Source organism: Mustela lutreola, chromosome 2 (genome assembly GCF_030435805.1).
Source record: "Mustela lutreola isolate mMusLut2 chromosome 2, mMusLut2.pri, whole genome shotgun sequence".
NCBI lineage: Eukaryota > Metazoa > Chordata > Mammalia > Carnivora > Mustelidae > Mustela > Mustela lutreola.
In genome coordinates, this window is record NC_081291.1 from 193529026 (window position 1) to 193548264 (window position 19239).

Below are 19239 nucleotides of genomic sequence, written 5' to 3' on the forward strand. Positions count from 1 at the left end.
TTGTTTGGAGAATAAATAGTATGAAAAAGGAAATAAATTAAAGTCAAAGATTTATCACATGACATTTATTTCTGTAGGCTGGAATATATACATAGTATACATTCATATATACATTGTGTATATAAAAACATACAAATGGTAGAGTAAAATACTGTGGCCAGCAAGGCATAGGTTTCTGAGAAATAAAAGACTATCACAACACATCAATAATTTACTATCTTAATTTGTTGTTTTATTTTTCTTAGTTTAGGAACTATCTCATTGGTAATTTTCCCTATTCTTTTCAGGCACTGGATTGGTCATTATTTTTTATCATTTGTAGAATGTATTCTGAGAAAATAAGACTGTTTCTATGTGTTTTTTATCAAGAGCGTGTTATAGGAAAGAAGAAGTTTAGTACTCCTCAATCTATTATTGTAAAATATGTATTTATTTCGGCCACACCAATATTTTATGAAATTCAACCAAATTCCTTTTTTCCCCTCAGTCCCTACTGAATGTAATAAAATAACTACCCAAAACTACCTTTCTCAATAAATAACATGTAACTGTGTACATACATAGCTTTTATTTCTACTTATTTTTTAATCTTAAAAAAAATAAAGTGAAATTAAGCATTTCAAACTACTGCCTCAGATGACATTAAAGGTGTGCTTCAGTTCATTAAATCAACAAAACATAGAAATAATGTTAAAAATTCATCTGTAAACGACTGGATGCCTCAGGGTCTCCGCACAGTAGATGGCTTAACACAATAGAATGAGTAATGTGCTCAGTCTCAGGCCTAATCCTGTCTTTTCATGGATATGTAACTTTAATTGTAACAGTCTCCATCATAGCTAAGAGAGTTTGGTTTAATATTTTACTGCATTGTAATTTAGTGGCACTTCCGGTTTTCGTTGGGCTCATAATTATAATGAACTAAACATGCATTGGCCTCTGCCTCTTAAAATGTTATTCTCAAGAAAGGGTGTGCTGATCATATGCCTTGAGGTTAATATGAATGAATAATCCAATCAAATTGCTTCTCACTTGGCCGCGTTAATGAATATTGTTTAATATGAGTCAGTTAACATTTTTACGTATGTTGATTCCACTATATGTGGCTTCTCCTGTCTAGCCAAAAGATGTGCTGTGTAGGTCTATTTGAAGTTTCTTACAGTACAGCAAAAAGTTCCAGCTCTGTGTGTCTGGAATTTCTAAAAAGCAGAATAATGAAAGTCAAGTAGGGCCAAGATTTCCTTTGCTGTGATGGAATAAATATTTTGTGCCATCGTGGAATCACATCTCTGTAAGACAGACAGAAAATGGGGGAGGCTCTGAGATGCACTGTGTCTAATTCAGTTATCACTTGTACCTGCAAATATTGTCCCTCCAAAATGAAAAAACCAAAACCGCCTCTGCTACTACCAAGAAATGTAGAAGTTTCTGGAGGGGTCGCTTTATCCAGAAGCAGCAGGTAAACATCTAGTGAAAGAAAAGGCATCTAAGTAACTTTGGACAGTTCTAAATATGTGAGCTAGCCTTAATTTCAGGCCTCCAGAAGAGGATATACCTCTGAATGTGTTGATATTAGGTGTCTGCCTTCAAAGAATCACATAAAAATATATTTAATTAACAAAAGGGATGTGTCTAGTACTGCTCACTCTTAGAACATGAATTTCTTAAGGACTTTGGTGATTCCCTTGAGAAAATAATGTGCATTGAATATACTGTGCAAAAATCTAATTGATATTTTTGTTTATTAATAACACTTTAGTGAAGTTAGTTGCAAAAGTAATTGGGATGTTTGGGTGCCCCGTGGCTCAGTCAGTTGCTTATCTGCCTTCAGGTCAAGTCATGATCTCAAGGTCCTGAGATCGAGTTCCACATGCGGCTCCTAGCTCATCCGGCAGCCTGCTTCTCCCTCTGCCTGCTGCTCCCCCTGCTTGTGCTCTCTTTCTCTCTGTGTCAAATAAATAAAATAAAAATTTTTTAAAAAGTAACCGGGATGGTTTTCTTTAATAAGTGGTATCAAGAACTTTAATGGAATTAAAGTACTACGGTTAAAAAAAAAAAAGCTGGAAAAATTTTTCAGTGTCCCCCTCCCCCCAGTGGATGGGTTAGGCAGGATGACAAAAATCCTAGTATTGGCTGGAATAGTTTATTTAAAGCTTTTTTAGGAAATTAGGGATGCTTCTAGTCCTAATATTTTCTTTTTCTTATTTAATGTTATAATTAAAATACATAGATGAGTTTGGCTCTGATTTATTTTTTTTTTTTACTCAGGCCGCCGACATTTTCATGCATCCCAGTGCCCTCGACCCACAAGTCCTGTTTCTACAGACAGCAACATGAGTGCCGCTGTAATGCAGAAGGCCAGACCCGCCAAGAAGCAAAAACACCAGCCAGGACATCTGCGCAGAGAAGCCTACACAGATGGTAAGTCCATTGAAACACATGAAAACATCTATGAATCTCACTTGTTTACCCTGGCTCTCTAGGACTAGAAAATGCGTCCATTGGCATTAGGAATTACATTAAAAATTCGTTAACAGTAAGCCTCCTATAACTTAATAGCAGTGATCAACTTTCATATCTTGTCAAGCATCTTTGGTCCTTCTAATAAGAGGGTTCTTTAAGAAGCTAAGATCAGTGCACATTTTTATTAACTTTAAAAGGTTATTTTGGGGGCACCTGGGTGGCTCAGTGGGTTAAAGCCTCTGCCCCTCCCAGGGTCCTGGGATGAGCCCTGCATCGGGCTCTCTGTTCAGTGGCAAGCCTGCTTCTCCCTCTCTCTGTCTGCCTGCCTTTCTGCCTACTTGTGATCTCTGTCTGTCAAATAAATAAAAATAAAATCTTTAAAAAAAAAAAAAGGTTATTTCGTTATTGCGAACAGACATCATTGTAGTTGAAGTAATGACAGAGAATTAACTTTCCTCACATTCCCTGAGAAATCGTCCAAACCATCCTGGGTTTTGGCTTCCTTTTGGAATTTTGCATTCGAATAGAAGACAATAAACTCATCTGAATATTAATTCTAACTCTGGGGGTATTAGCATTATTTTGTGCACCAAAAGGCAAATCGAATCATCTTCCTTCATGCCTTCACACGCTATCGACGCTCACTGAGAAGGTAGCGCTTTGTATTCTCAAGGGAGCCCGGAGAATAATGCAAACGTGTAATGTTGTCTAGAGAAAGCCTTTAATGAAAGTGCCTCAGGTGGCCCAGCATTTATTAAACCGCCACCTTCTCGTTTTATAAACAACCCCAAGGGCTTTGTTGGAAATTCACATAAGATAAATTCTCCCAGAACTCACCCCTCTTGTCAAGTTTGCTAAATTTGCTAACGGGGTAGGAGAAGACGGGTGTCACCGACCACTGTCCCCCCCCACCTCCTGGTCCTCTCCGTCCACAATCTGATTAGGACTTTCATTACCAGTCAGCAATTTTTCAAAAAGGGCATCATTTGCCATTATCATATGAAAGCCTAATATTATAGATCCTTATCCAAGGTTACAAGAAGGGTTTTCTGAGGCACTTCTCCCTGTGATTCCTGCCACTTGACAGAAAAATTTAATACAAAGCTCCCAGCATGATGAGCACAAGTAATTTTGCAATGAGTGGCTGTCCATGCTATTATCTGTACTTTATTCAGAGTATTTTCTCTCACTCGCATCTATCTGATATTAGACTACATTAAATACTGGCATGACACAGCGCACCTGGGCCTCCTGGCTTCTGCCCAGGACTCTTTTGTCAGTGAAACTGAGCTGTCAGAATATTATCTGATTTTGAAGGGTTATTACAGTGGCTTTGTGCATGTTTGCCTCTGTGAAGGGACAAACACTAGGTGTAAATCCCCAAACTCTATCGGCAGTTTTACATTTATGGGACCCCTGTAATGGCATTTTACAAGTTTTATGGCTGTCCTATCAGTTTTTATTATCTGGAAGAGTGCTGCTCACTGAAAGACGGGTCAAACAACAAACCTGGATGTAAGAACATCTAGGTTGGATATGGAAGGGAGAAAATCTGGCCTAAAGCTTTGTGTAGCCCTTTCCAGCTCTTATATATACTTGTTTTGAGGGACTTCTAGCATTGAGGGGTGCTTTTTCAAAATGCTTTAAATAATGTACACATGCCAAGTTAAAGGAGATGGTATCACGGTTATAAATTGCTCTATGCTTGAAAATGGTGACCTCTATTTATTGTCATGTTCTGCAGTCCTTTTCTCAATGTATTTAACAATTAAATATAAGCTCTAACTAATCCCTGCAGGGTAACCATGAAACAGAAAGATGAAACACCGAGGTTGTTTTTTTAACGTTAATTTTAGAAATACCGAAGAAATGTATTCAAATTGGTAAAGCCAAAAAGTTAACTTGAAATATTATTTGGATTTTTCATTGTTTATTTCACAAAAGGGATTATGCAGAGTTATCATAGGATAGAAAGTAATGTGGAAGCCACTAATTATTTTCTTGAAGTCATAAAAATAGACAAAATGGAAATATGACTCAAGTTATTTTTAAAACTTTAGCTCTAACTTCCTTTCAGCATTTTGATAACCATCTGTCTTTTAGTTATGTTTATTGTACTAAAAAGCCTTGAGTTTAATTCTGGACATTTTCTGAGTTGATAAAGAAAAAATACTAAAATATGTGTTATTTTATACATATCCGGCAAATGCATATTGATGAAGTAAAATCAAGTAAATGCAAATACTTCTTCATGCATCAAGTAAGAGAAATGCACACTCTTGATAGCAGTGGTTATGACATGAGAATACTGGATCATTTTCTTAGAAATCATTTTCTCAAAACATTACATTGCATTTTTTTTTTAAAAGTCATAGGCCATTTCATGAAGAAACTCAGTAGCAGACACAATTTACAGTTTATTAAGAAAGAGAAAGAAGAGAAGAAAGAATTTGAAGAGCTTCCAACTGTTAAAATGTGAATTAAGCATAGTAGTAAGACAAGGAGTGCTTTTTTCTTAATTTTTGATTTTTTTTTAAGATTTTATTTATTTATTTGACAGAGATCACAAGTAGGCAGAGAGGCAGGCAGAGAGAGAGGAGGAAGCAGACTTCCTGGTAAGAAGAGAGCCTGATGTGGAGCTCCATCCCAGGACCCTGGGATCATGACCTGAGCCGAAGGCAGAGGCTTTAACCGCTGAGCCACCGAGGCACCTCAGATTTTTTTTTTTTAAGATTTTATTTATTTATTTGACAGAGGGAGAGAGATCCCAAGTACGCAGAGAGGCAGATTGGAGGGAGGCAGGGAAGCAGGCTCCCTGCTGAGCAGAGAGCCTGATGTGGGGCTCAATCCCAGGATGCTGGGATCATGACCTGAGCTGAAGGCAGAGGCTTAACCCACTGAGCCACCCAGGTGCCCCCTTAATTTTTGATTTTTAATGATTAAATTGTTAACTACAGTGGATGAGTTCGATTATTGATAGACTTCTTTTGCTAACTAATTTCAGAATATATCAGTCTTGTGTTTGTAGTATCTTTACTTCGTAAATTTTGTTCGACTTCTGTAGTTGTGTCATAGATCTTTTGTAAACAGTATAAAGAAGGCTAAAGAGTGGTCATGTCTGGGACGCCTGGGTGGCTCAGTTGGTTAAGCAGCTGCCTTCGGCTCAGGTCATGATCCCAGCGTCCTGGGATCGAGTCCCACATCAGGCTCCTTGCTCAGCAGGGAGCCTGCTTCTCGCTCTGCCTCTGCCTACCATTCTGTCTGCCTGTGCTTGCTCTCTCCCCCCCTCTCTCTCTGATAAATAAATAAAATCTTTAAAAAAAAAAAAAAAAAAAAAAAAAAAAAAAGAGTGGTCATGTCTGACCCAATGAAGAGTAGTTGTGGTGATTCCTGTGAGTCCAAACTATATTCATTTTTTATAATCATTTCTATATTTTCATAATACTGTATTTTCATAATACAGTAGGTGGCTTAAATGACAGAAATTTATCTTCTCATGGAAGCTGGAGGCTAGAATCCCAAGATCAAGGTGTTGGCAGGGTTGGTTCCTTCTGAGGCCTCTGTCCTTGGCTTGTAGATGGCGGTAGTCTCCTTGTGTATTCACTCTGTCTTTCTTCCATCTCTGTGTGTGTCCTAATCACCTCTTCACAGAAGGAAACCCAGTAGATTGGATTAAGGCCCATCCCAAGGACTCACTTTACCTTAATTACCTCTTTAAACCCTATATGCAGGGCGCCTGGTGGGTTAAAGCCTCTGCCTTCCACTCAGGTCAAGATCTCAAGGTCCTGGAATCGAGCCCCACATCGGGCTCTCTGCTCAACAAGGAGCCTGCTTCCCCCTCTTTCTACCTGCCTCTCTGCCTACTTGTGATCTCTGTCTGTCAAATAAATGAATAAAATCTTGAAGAAAAAAACAACCAACCAACAACCCTATAACTAAATACCATGTCATTCTGAGGTACAGGGGGTTAGGACTTTAACATCTGAATTTTGAGGGAACAGAGTTCCTGTAGCCCTGTGAACTGTACCTTACTCTGTAGGTAAATCGTAGGCCTCAGAGAGACCCAGGGAGTACAGTGCGCAGCGGAGTCCTGTGACAGGAAAAATCTGTTTATTTATCTCATATTTGTCGCTTACACGTTGAACCCAGACGAAGGGTAGGATTAAAATACATGAATATTTATTACTCAGAGTCTTAGCGAGTTAAAGCCAAGCGTAAGTGCATTTGTAGGACCTTCTAATAGATTCTCCCCACCCCCTCTTTTCAACCCTTTCGATGCATTTACATACTTGATTTAAAAACCAAATCTACATTATTTCTCCAGCCCTACTTTTCATAAATTATAAATTCACCAGCCTCTCTGGAATGATGTTATTTTGACTTGATTTATCATTAATTACAAGGTCTTGGGACTTCAAACAGCCAAGTGAATAGAGTGCTGGATCTCCATAGTGAGTTAGTGCGGCAGAACTGTCTGCATGTCTGTGCTCTGACATTTTACTTTATATACGTTATACCAGTATTTGGAAAGCATTGTATAAAGAATGACGTTTATAGGATTATACAAAGTGTCTCTACATATATGTATGTAAAACAGGTCCATGATATTATTTGTTGAATCCAATTTGAGCTATTGTTGGTATGTTCAGGGTGAAAGTACTATTTATCACCTTGTGAAATACAGAATTGTTCATGCTATAATAATCCTTGCTTTGACTCAGTAATTATTTTATAATACCTAAAAATTTTTATTTGGTAACCTGTTTGTATGGGAAATAAAACCTACAAGTATTTGCCTCTCATCATCAACTAGATATAGAAGCAATTACATTTAGGAAGTTAGAACTCTTAAAATTGCTCCTGGGTTCTCTTCTCACTTTCTACCTGGGTTATAGAGCATCAGGAAATAGATTTTGTCTCGAGAGTCACATATTCCCGAGATTTTGTGCGCTCTTATAATAGTGGTAATCATCAGCTTTGGTAATTTGATGAACCCAGACATTTTATGATTTGTTGATAGTGGCAGTTACTTTCTGCCTGCTTGATAATCTGTGTTTGCAATTTGGGGGTGAGGTCTATGGCAAGGAGATAGTGTGGAAATGAGCCTGCGGGCACTCACTCCATCTGCTGCCAGATACGTTCTGAATTAGATTTTTCTCCTTTCATTCCAAGTCCCAGGCTCAGTCTGAACTTAGAACTGTTCTGCCTTGGGTCACTTGGCTTTATGCCACTTAGTATAGTCTGGTTTTTAACTCTCTTTTTTTGGTTATTTTTAATAAACAAGTAGCAGATGAGGAAGGACTCTCAACTCTCATGACACTACCCTTTTTTTAAAGTATTTTTTTTAATCCATTGAAGTAGTAAAGAGGAAAACCAGGCACAACAACAATGGTAATATATGTTGTAAGGCAAAAAAAAAATTAGATTTTGTAAAATGAGGAGAAAATTAATGCCATTCTCTGTACTCTAGCCAGCCTTTTAGGTAATGTTTAGAGGCTATTTATATGAAACTAGAACATGATGAGCCATGAGAATGGACAGCAAAAATATGTAAGTAAAATTTGGACCAATTTTAATAACGAAGTCCTAAGTATAGCTCTCCACATATGAAAATTACCATTTTGAAGTCGTGGCTGAAAAAACCGTGCTGGTAATTCCCAAATCTTGGTATCTCTGTACTTGGCCTCTCTTGAAAGTCAGATTTTATGTACAAAAACCTATTAGACATCTCTATCTAGGTACTTCAAAGGTGCCTCCTATTTACTTTTCTAAAATTGTGCTCCTACTCCCCCTCTATAGGCCATCCATCTCTTCCTCATCCCTCCTTCCTTATCTTCAGTGAAGTTTCTCACATCCACCTAGTCAACTATAGCAAAATTCTTTTTTTAATTTAATTTTATTTTTTCAGTGTTCCAAGATTCATTGTTTATGCACCACACCCAGCGCCCCTATAACAAAAGTCTTAAAAGTCATCTTAGAATCTTTCCTTTCCTGTATTCCACTGATCATTAAATAATACTGATTTTTCTTCCTTAATATTTATTAAATATGTCTCATCTGAACAGCCACCAATACAGTTCCATCCCCTATCATCTGAGGTATAACAATAACCTCTTGCCCTCCTGGATTCAAGCCTTTCCTTTTAATTCATCCTCCATAGTAAAGGCAAAAACCTAAAACTAAAATCTCTTCATATTCTTCTACTAAGTTACCAACTACCATTAGGATATCTATTTCTGCTTCCTAGAATGTACATAGCAGCCAAGGGTAGCACCCCTTTAAAAAATAAATTTTTTAACTATCAAGTTATTGAACTTTTACCTACTTTTATCCTTAAGTATGTCTGTCCTTAAGTATGTCTGTAAGAAGTTGCATTATATATAATGTCTAGTTATATGTATATATGTATGTGATATATATGCATTAACATATATATGTAATGTATAATGGAAGATAAATAGGTGACATTCACTTATATCTATACCAGAGATTATCTGGTTTGAAACCTCTGTGTGCAGATGCAGAGTGCAGAGACCCCATCAATGGATGGTAGATTGTAAACACAAAATAGAATGAAATAGTATAAAGGACACTGAACCAGAAATTAGGAATCTAAGGGCATTGGTCCTTGTTCTGATCATACCAAGACTTGAGACCAAAAAATAGCTGAAAGTCTATGCGTTTGAGTTTCCCTTCTTATAGAACAAGAAGGGATTTAGGCTAGATTAAAGGGTGGCAAACAGGTCTCAACTCAAGTGCCAACCTCAATCAATTTGAAGTGGTTGCCTGGAGAACAGCGGTATGCATCTGGGACCAGCAACATTATGCTGAAATCAATTAAGAAGGTCTGTCATGATTGGGGGAGAGGAAGTGATAGCACACGTGCCCATATTATCTATCCCAAGAGTAGATAATCTTTAAGTCTTTAAGTCCCAGCTCTATGATTGAATATTTTTCTGCCGTATGACAATGAGAATACATTGAAATTGTTGATCTTCTTGTTCCTTGGTTGTCTTCAATTGTTCCAGTTCATTTATGATACCTTATCTCACAACTGAATGTGACTCCAATGCTAATACTAATATTTAGCAATGTTATGAGCGGCAGACTTCTGTAGTAATTTCAATATTTCTTTCTAGATCTTCCACCTCCTCCAGTGCCACCACCTGCTATAAAGTCACCCACTGTCCAATCCAAGGCACAGCTGGAGGTGCGACCTGTAATGGTGCCAAAACTCCCTTCTATAGAACCAAGAACAGACAGATCGTCAGATAGAAAAGTGGGCAGTTACAAGGGGCGAGAAGTCTTGGATGGAAGACAAGTTGCTGATATGAGAACCAATCCAGGTGATATCAGAGAAGCACAGGAACAGCAAAATGATGGGAAAGGACGAGCGAACAAGGCCACAAAACGAGACCTTCCACCAGCAAAGACTCACCTCATCCAAGGTACTGATTTATTCAAACAGCAAATAAATACAGATTGAACATATGTTTGCAAGTTGCACTGTTAGGTTCTCTTAGGCCATAGGAAAAGGGATAAGATTTAGAATTTGACTCTCTAATGGAGAAGACAAGCAGGTACTCAAATAGTTTTAATATAATTAAATTAAATAAATAACATTATAGAAGAGTCCCTTAGGTGCCGGTTGAGTTGGGTTTTAAAGGAAAGCATGATTCTAACAGGTTAAACTGAAAAAGGGATAGCAGGTAAAGAAAGTTGTTGGAGAAAAAAGAAAAAACATGTGAGTGTAAAAGCAAATGTTTGGCGAATATGGATTTCTAGTTCCGCCAGACACAAATAGGGGAAGGTAAAACTAGAAAGGTGGTTGGGCCAGATTGGGAAGGCTAGGAATATGATCTAGAGTGTGGGATTTATCAGATAAGCAGCGGTGAGCCAGTAAAGAATTTTGAACAAGAAATGACAGAATCAGATTTTGAGAAAAATAACTGGCAGCCCTCTATAGTGAAGGAAGAGATCTCGGACTTGGATAGATGAAGGTATCAGATCATTGTAAAATATCTAGGTATAAACTATGAAAACACTGAATTCAAATAGTTCTGTAGAAAATGGAGAGAACAGCCTACTTTGACATTTTGGTGATAGAACCAGTGGTGACTAATTGAAAGTAAAAAAAATAGAATGAAATTATGGAGTAAAGGGGAAGTTACTCAAATGTTCATTAGATGGTCCTGTTGGCCAGTGGAACCTAATTGTACTAACCAATGTAGGAAGAAAAACAAAACAAAACAAAACAGAAAAGAGTCTGAGGGAAAAAAATTTTACTTTTGAATGGATTAAGGTGCTGATAAGAGCACAGATAGGAGAAAATCAATAAGACTTTAGAGAGCTAAGTTTAAAGATCAGGAGAAAGGTTGTGAGTAGAGAGTGGGTTTTAGAAACAGCAACACAATTGTATGAATTACAGAGGCTAAATTTTCAGCATGATACACTTGTTATTGTGGAGCAATCAATTCTCTGGGAGCAAAGCAAAGCAAAGCAAAACCCTAATTTATAGCCATTTCTATTGGGTAGTTACTTCCAAGATGACTGGCTTCAAGCTGCTAATATGAAGTCACTTGTACACTCCTCTTCTGAGAACATGTGAGCCCATCCCAACACACCAATAATCAGCCATGATTATATTCAAAGGTTAGGCCCAAGAATGACTTTCTACAATGGAAGTTGAGATGGATCTACCAAGAGGTATAAAATAATCAAGATCTCCAAGCCAGAGAAAATAATATCCTAGAAAGAATGGAGAAGGAAATTTTAAGAAGGAAGTCTAAAATGCCACCCAGAAGTAAAAACTGGGTGTCAACAGGAGGAGGGGGCTGGGGAGAAGAACACATGAGGATTTCGCAATAGGTTATTTGTGGGTGTCATTTAAAAGAATTGTTTTTAGTATTGTAGTCAGAATAGAAGCCAGACTGTAGGGGGTTGTAAAGTAAATGAAAATTGTGGAAGGGAGGTGATGAACTCTTTCCAGAAGGTTGGGAAGAAGAGAGATTGGAAAGAGTTTGCCAGGAAGACAGAATTTGTGGGAATACTTTAAGATGGGATTATCAGAGACGAAGGAGAAGAAACCATTTAGGAGAAAGAAATACAGAAAAGGGGAGGATTGATGAAAGAGTCTGAAATGAGTATTATGGAAAGGAATCTTTGGGGATACTTCAATAGGCTCATTTGAAAAACTGAGCCTACTTTTTATCAGTTAAGCAAAAGGTGATCTGGCTCTGAACTTTTAACCCATACTGTACTCCCAGTAGTGATTTATAAATATAATGTCATGACATAAATGATGAAGTTTATATGTGGCCGAAAAGTGTAGACCAATTTGCTGCTACAAGTAAGCTTTCTCTAAAGCATTGGGATTCTTCAGGAGAAGATTTTACAAACTTGGAAAGATCTTGGTGTATGCAGGATTAGAACAAAGTGATGAAATTATTTTACCAATCTTTAGAGATTTAATGAGTTGTCCTTTGTGTTATAAAAATATTTCTAGGGCGCCTGGGTGGTTCAGTGGGTTGAGCCTCTGCCTTTGGCTCAGGTCACCATCTCAGGGTCCTAGGATCAAGTCCTGTATCGGGCTCTCTGCTCAGCAGGGAGCCTGCTTTCCCCTCTCTCTCTGCCTGCCTCTCTGCCTACTTGTGATCTCCCTCTGTGTTTCAAATAAATAAATAAAATCTAATATATATATTATATATTTCTAACTAAAGAACTATTACTGGAACAATTAATCTAGAAACAAAAAAACGTATTTCATGGAAAACACTGAGATACACTGACCAGATTATTATTTCATAGGTCTTACTTTCCCAAATTCTTATTTGAACCATAACCCTGTGTATATGTGTCATTAAATGATCTTTTCTATGCATTGCTATAATTTTCACCTTCATAATTCAGTTGACATTATTTAAAATGAAGGAGGAACCTTGATTTACATGTTTAATGAATGGTCATTTTTAATTAAAGAGAATGGTCTTCTAGACATGAATGTCTGATCTTTTTGCTGACATTTACCTCAATTAGTTCAATTTATTTCTACATATATCAAACATCCACTGTGTTGTAAAGCGTTATACTGGTCCTGAGATTTATGTGTAAATATGAACCTTGACCTCATGAAGCTTATAGTCAAAGACAGAGATAAGTATATCTGTATGTTTATAGACATACTCACATTTGGTGTAATGTTTATGATACTATACTTGAGAGTCCAAAGAAGGGACAGTTAGCTCAGTCTTTTGGGGTATGTAAGGTAAAGAAAGACTTCTCGACCTTTCCTGGTAGAAATGACACATAACCTGAGTGTTCAGGATGGGTGAGATTTAACTTGGGTAAGAAAAGTGGATAGATTGTTCTGCCAGAGAAACTCAGCATGAAAATCTCTGAAGTGCATTGAGAAGATTATAAGAAATCCAGTGTTCCTAGATAGTAAAGGTGGTCAAAGGGGAAGCTCTTAAGGTAGACATAAGCATAAGTCATAGAGTGCCTATAGTTCCTGTAAGAAGGCAGCTGAGTGATTAGGGTTTAGAAAGGAATGATTCAAGGCAAGGATCTATTAGTAGATATTTACCATGCTGGGACAAGAGATGTGGAGAATACAAACCAGACTCTAGGATCGGAGATGAGTGTGTGGAATATTCAAAATTTAACATTTTTTAGTGTTATAAATCAGGCTCACCTGTATATATTTGAATGCATGGAAAAAGTACACTTAAGGCATACTGGAAGGTGGTTGGAAGGGAGGGAAGACTCTAAAATAATTTCAGTTTTCCTTATTTGTTGTCCTAAGAATTAGTATTGTCATTAACTATGAGGGAATACAGAGAGGAAAGAAAAGAGTGGACCCGATGAAGTCAATGTTGGACATATTGAGTTTGAGGGATACTTATGAGAAAGTGTTCACCATAGATCAGGAGTTGTAAATACAAATTAATGATTTATCATAGTAAAATATTAATTAAATCTACACATTCACTCACTCAAAACTATCAATATGTCAAGTTGAGAGTATATCAAAACATGAAACACAAAATACCTGTCCCCATGATGGGTATAATCTAGAAAAGTTTACAGTCTGTGAGAATGGATGAAATTTCCCTAGGTGAGTGGGGAAAATAATGTGTATATACAGTAGGCTACATGTTGAAACCTGCAATATGTAAGATGCACTGCATTAAGAGCCCACAGGAGACTGGCCAGGAAAGGAGGAGAACTAGAAGCTGGGAATGACTATTCCCAGTTGAACAGTTTACTTGATGATGGTTTTCTGATGAAGGGCAGTGACAAGTCCAGAGACATAAGGGCTGAAACATGATTAGCAGTATCAAAGTCAACAGTGAATTTTCTCTTTTGTTGTAGTAACATGGGCATGGACAGATTTCCATGGGATTCGGAGTAAATGGGAGTTTTGTCTACCAGTACTGAGCCTAATTGCTTTAAGAAGCTTTGCTGAACTGTAAGGACAGGAAGAAGATATTTCTTCATGTAGAGCACAGGCTTAAGGGGAACTTTTGAGCAAGAGAAAGATTTTATATTGTAGTCTGACAAAAACTAAAGTCAATGGAGAGAAAAAGATTGATGAAGGTCACAGGATTCCCAGTGCTGTGAAGCAAGAGTGAAAAACAGTGGTCTTCATGGATTGGGAGACCCCAGCAAGTCCGAATCTTACTGGAAGTTGTGTTGAGTAGAATGGAAGGAGAAAGGTGCCATCAAGGTGTCCAAAGGATAGAGCGGACAGGCTTTGGAGTGAAGTAAGCACTCATCAGTATAAGCAGCACCAAATTAAAAGCAGTATGGAGATAGAAATGAAAGAGATGGCATTTAATTAGAATGGCTTTGTGTTTTAACCTAGCAATGATGGCAGGCTTCTGAGAGTCAGGGCTTCACAGTGTAAATATGATATTGAAATGGAGGTTGACATCTTAGTGTCTGGAAAGTGAACCTGGGCTTGGTTCTGTTTCTGTGGTTTGAGCAAACTGGACTTTGTTTCTATCAATGCCTTGAAATAACCCTTCATAGTTTGCATAGGGATTTCACGATCCCCTCTGTTTTTACGTCTACACTGGGAGCACCTCTGGGTATAAATACTATTAACGCTTTTTTTAGAAAAGTGAACACTAAAGCCTAAAATAATCGGAGAGCACATAATGAAGGATAGAACTGGAAGCTAAGTCTGACTCCAGGTTTGGTTTTCCTCTTCTAATGATGTTGGTCTTAAGTGAGTTTGAGGTGGACAAGAGCTTGTGAGTGAAATCAACTTGAATGCCAGCCAGTACCAGGAAAGACAATGAGGCTTGTTATTTTATTTTTCTGGACGCTGTTGCCTTTTTAATTATTGTTATAAAATGTCCTCATTTATTCCTCAATAACACTGATGCTTCTTCATTCAGAATGACAGATATAAATTATGTTACATTATGCCTTGAAACAGTACAGTGGTGTTCATATACACTTATTATATTTCATTACACAGAGGATATTCTACCTTACTGTAGACCTACTTTTCCAACATCAAATAATCCCAGAGATCCGAGTTCTTCAAGCTCAATGTCATCAAGAGGATCAGGAAGCAGACAAAGAGAACAAGCAAATGTAGGTCGAAGAAATATTGCAGAAATGCAAGTTCTTGGAGGATATGAAAGAGGAGAAGATAATAATGAAGAATTAGAGGTATCTATAACTATTTTCCAAGTTTCTCAGTATTATACGGGTTGTTACATCAGCCTCAAAGTCAGGAATATTTATCAGTCTACAGAAATGTTACTGTTTTGCCTCAAACCCGAATGTTGGTGATGCCAGAGACTGAAATTCTTTGAATTTAATGATTTCCTTGAAATGTATTCCAAAGTTGTAAATGGGGATAATAATTTCTTTTTAGATCTAGAGGGCATATTCTTCTGCAGATCTTCAGATAAGAGATTTATATGGCAAACATGTTGTTAGGAAATAAGAACTATTTACCCAGATAATATATTGCATAGTATTATATTATAGTAGGTTATAAAAACCAGTAAGGTTACAGTTATGAGGATTTGAATGAGGGTGCTTAGTCTATGTTATCATTGGCCTCCCTAGTAATCACTATGGTTAATCTAACTAATTTGACCAATTATCTTCCACCTTCTTTCTTCTGAAAATGATCCTTGACCTGATCAGTCAACCTGATCCTTGACTCTAACTTCCCAGATAGAGGAGAACCCTTTTTGAGTCAAATATATACTCCTTTCTTAGAATTTATAGATAGCAATACAAGATGGAATTGACAGTACATTATATCATATTACAATCACCTTCTACTTTTAAGACAGTGTTTTTCCCATTTAATTAAAAACAAAAACAGTTGAGTGCAAATTTCTCTTCTTACAAATATATTTAATCCCAAGAAGATTGTTAAATGAACATTAAACTGAACTTTTAAAAATAGAAGATGAAACATTTTAAGGAATGATGTCTAATTGAATTTTCTGTAATACCCAAAGCATTTTCATTTTGACATTAGGAATAAGAAGACTTTCTTCCTACAATTGTTATGAGAGGTTATTTTATAAGTTCTTTTGTTTATTTGGGGTGTGTGTGTGTGTGTGGTTTGTTGTTATGTTTGTTTGTTTTTGTTAAGGAAGAGAACCTTTCTGGAGGACAAAAAGTCATCATACAGAACTCTAATACTTAAAACCTATAAAATCTGAACTACAATGTTGAGTTGGGGCTGGACATTCCACTGCTCCTCTGTCTCCAACACCACATGCCCCAATACCCAGACATAGCACAGAACACACTCGCAGAGAATTATTGGATTTTCTATCAAAACCAACTAACAACAAATGAATGAGTTGCCATGAGCGCTTTCTAACATATGCCGGGGAATGAACGAAGAAATACCAACTGTAAGGTTGAAAACGTATAAATCAATAAACTCTAAAACTGTTCTCTAAAATTTATTTTCAAAGTTAACAAACACTTTTCTCTTACAGGAAACTGAAAGCTGAAGACAACCAGAGAGGCTTGTGAGATCTAATGTGAAAATTATCACTCAAGACGCCTCATGTCTGATGACACATGACGCCAGATAAAATGTTCAGTGCAATCAGAGTGTAAAAATTGTCATTTTTTATTCCTCTTATTGGAATACCATTTTTAAAAATTTTATTGGAGTTTTATTGTTGTTGCTTGATCCTTATCCCTAATGAAGAACTTCCCTATTCCCCTCGCTGTTGGAACAAACCATGACACCTTCCTTCCAGCAAGGGACGTATTTGACTTCTTGCTCCAGCCATCAGCCAGCAAGAGAGAATAACTCAGTTCTTTTGCATTTTGCCCCCGAGATATGGCATTGCACTGCTTAGATACAAGCCAATTTTCAGAAAAGTATTGATCAAAGATACAAAATTGATTAATCAACCTCATGCCAAGGGCTCTCAAGACATAATCTTTCTATAACCAACTGCTAAGGCAAATGAAAACATACTTCATTTTAACATGATTTTTCAAATCAGTCTTTCATACCACCCTCTGCTGGGAGAAAATAAAATGTAACAAAAGCAAAACAACCACAAATCAATTTGAATGGGGTAGAAACATTGTAAATAGATGCTCTTTGCAATCCCTGGTGGTACTTTATTTTGTCTTCATTTCGATCATTAAAGTATATTCTTGGAAGTATACTTCTGGAGAAGTAGGGGTAAGCCAGTTGGATCTCTGGTTGTCTAGTCATTGTCATAAGTAAGCCTAGCAAAAAACCTTGTTCTATTTTTCAATCAAATGCAATTATAAATGCATATTACAAACAAATGGATGTTTTTAATGACCAATTGAATAAGGACATCCCTATCTTAACTGGCCTAAATTTCTTCTGGTAGTGTCAGTTCGACTTTCAGAAGTGCCACTTAAGGAAGTTTGATTTTTGTTTTTGTAATGCACTGTTTTTAATCTTTTTTTTTTTTTTTTTTTGGTTTTAAAAGCACAATCACTAAACTTTATTTGTAAACCATTGTAACTATTAACCTTTTTTGTCTTATTGAAAAAAAATGTTGAGAAGCGTTTTTAACCTGTTTTGTTCATGCTCTATGTTTGTATTTGGAATATTTGAATGATGACAGATGGTGAAGTAACGTGTGTACTTTATTGTTGGCCATTCACCCAATGGTTCTTACTTTTCCTGAACTTAAAGAAAAAAAAGGTTTAAGTTTGTTGTGGCCAATTTGAAACTTATAAGATTTTCTTATAAACTCAAAGAGAGGCATTGCTTGCTTTGAGTTGCCAAATGATGCCCTCTGACTGTAGATTTTTATGATCCTTTTTTTTTTTGTCGTTATATGAATTTCATTGACTTGATAACTGGTGCTATTTGAGGGAAAAAATGTACACTTATTCATACGTGGGTATCAGGCCTGACCCCACTGGAAACAAAGCCAAACAAAACTGAACCACAAAAAAAAAAAAAAAAAAAAAAAAAAAAAAGCTGGTGTTCACCAAAAACTAAATGTGTTCACTTAGATAATTTGAAAGTTGCATAGAAAGGGTGTGCAGTACTAAGGGAACAATCCATGTGATTAATGTTTTCATTATGTTCATGTAAGAAACCTCTTATTTTTAGCCATAATTTTGCATACTGAAAACCAATAATCAGAAAAGTAATTTTGTCACATTATTTATTAAAAATGTTCTCAAATACATCATTCTTTCTTGTGTTGATTTCTTTTGTTTTTTTCATTGTGTGATCAAATTTATTCCATTTAATCACAAAATTGTGCTGTCTTAACATTTCACCACTATATTATCAGATGAGTGAAAATTCTGAACAACCAGGCTTTACTTATGATGAAAAATTCTCATTTTACTCCATGGAAATTAAAGATATCAGATCAATCAAAACCTAGAAGGTATTTGATCATAGAATACCATTTTAATATTAAGGAAGCACTAAAATGTTTATCTGTGTGTATCTGAATTTCAGGTAACCTATTTCTGACATACTTAGGATTCGGGTATATACATCTAATTTGTAAAGTTTGGACCACTTATGTTCCATCAAAAAGAAAATTATATTACCCAAAATATTGGTTAGTAACTATCTGCTTTCTTGTTTACAAATTCATGTGAAATTTTAACAGTTCTATACTTATGATATAGTGGCTTGAACATTGTTGTTTATTTTATTAAGGTTAACATATTCAAGTATTAACTTTGGTTGGATGAGATGAGCAGTAGAATCTAGTGAAGGTTTTTTTCCTATGATATATATATATATGTGTGTGTGTATATATCATAATATATAGGACTATATATATATATATGCATATATATATATATATATATATATATATAGTTAAATTTTTGTGTTGATCACAATTTGAAAAACTGGGAAAATTTTGGACAACAAAAAAGAAGGGGGATGTATTTCGAAGGTTAATTTTACAAAACCGAAGTAATCACCAGCATCTACTTAGATCCATAGGTCAAGAAGTCAGTTTCCAACTATTTCGAAGGAAACACCGGAGAGACATGTTCAATGACCTAATTTTTCTCTTCCCTTGTTGAGGTAACTATAAGTTAGTCTTTATATCATGTGATATACATATGAATTATGTCTATCAGAGGGCCTGGTTTTGTTGCACGCTCTGTTTCCCTGGACATGTTACTTAACCCTAAGTCTCAGGTTTCTCCACCTGTGGATTCAGTAATGCCTACCTCATGGAGCTGTTGTCATGATTTAGTGAGCTAATGTATATGACCTGAACTCTGTAAACCCCCCAAACAATATAAGGT

General features: G+C 36.5%; 1 protein-coding gene across 5 annotated transcripts in view; it reads left to right on the forward strand.

Annotated features, from left to right (window-relative positions):
• Positions 1-18146, forward strand: part of ROBO1 (roundabout guidance receptor 1) — a 1177330-nt gene extending 1159184 nt beyond the window's left edge. For all 5 annotated transcript variants that reach the window (XM_059164441.1, XM_059164444.1, XM_059164442.1 and 2 more), the window contains 4 exons: positions 2269-2421; positions 9603-9911; positions 14948-15144; positions 16446-18146. In XM_059164441.1, the coding sequence (XP_059020424.1) occupies positions 2269-2421; positions 9603-9911; positions 14948-15144; positions 16446-16460 (674 nt within the window). In that variant the 3' untranslated portion in view covers positions 16461-18146. The remainder of the gene's footprint in view (positions 1-2268; positions 2422-9602; positions 9912-14947; positions 15145-16445) is intronic.
• Positions 18147-19239: the final 1093 nt, after the last annotated feature.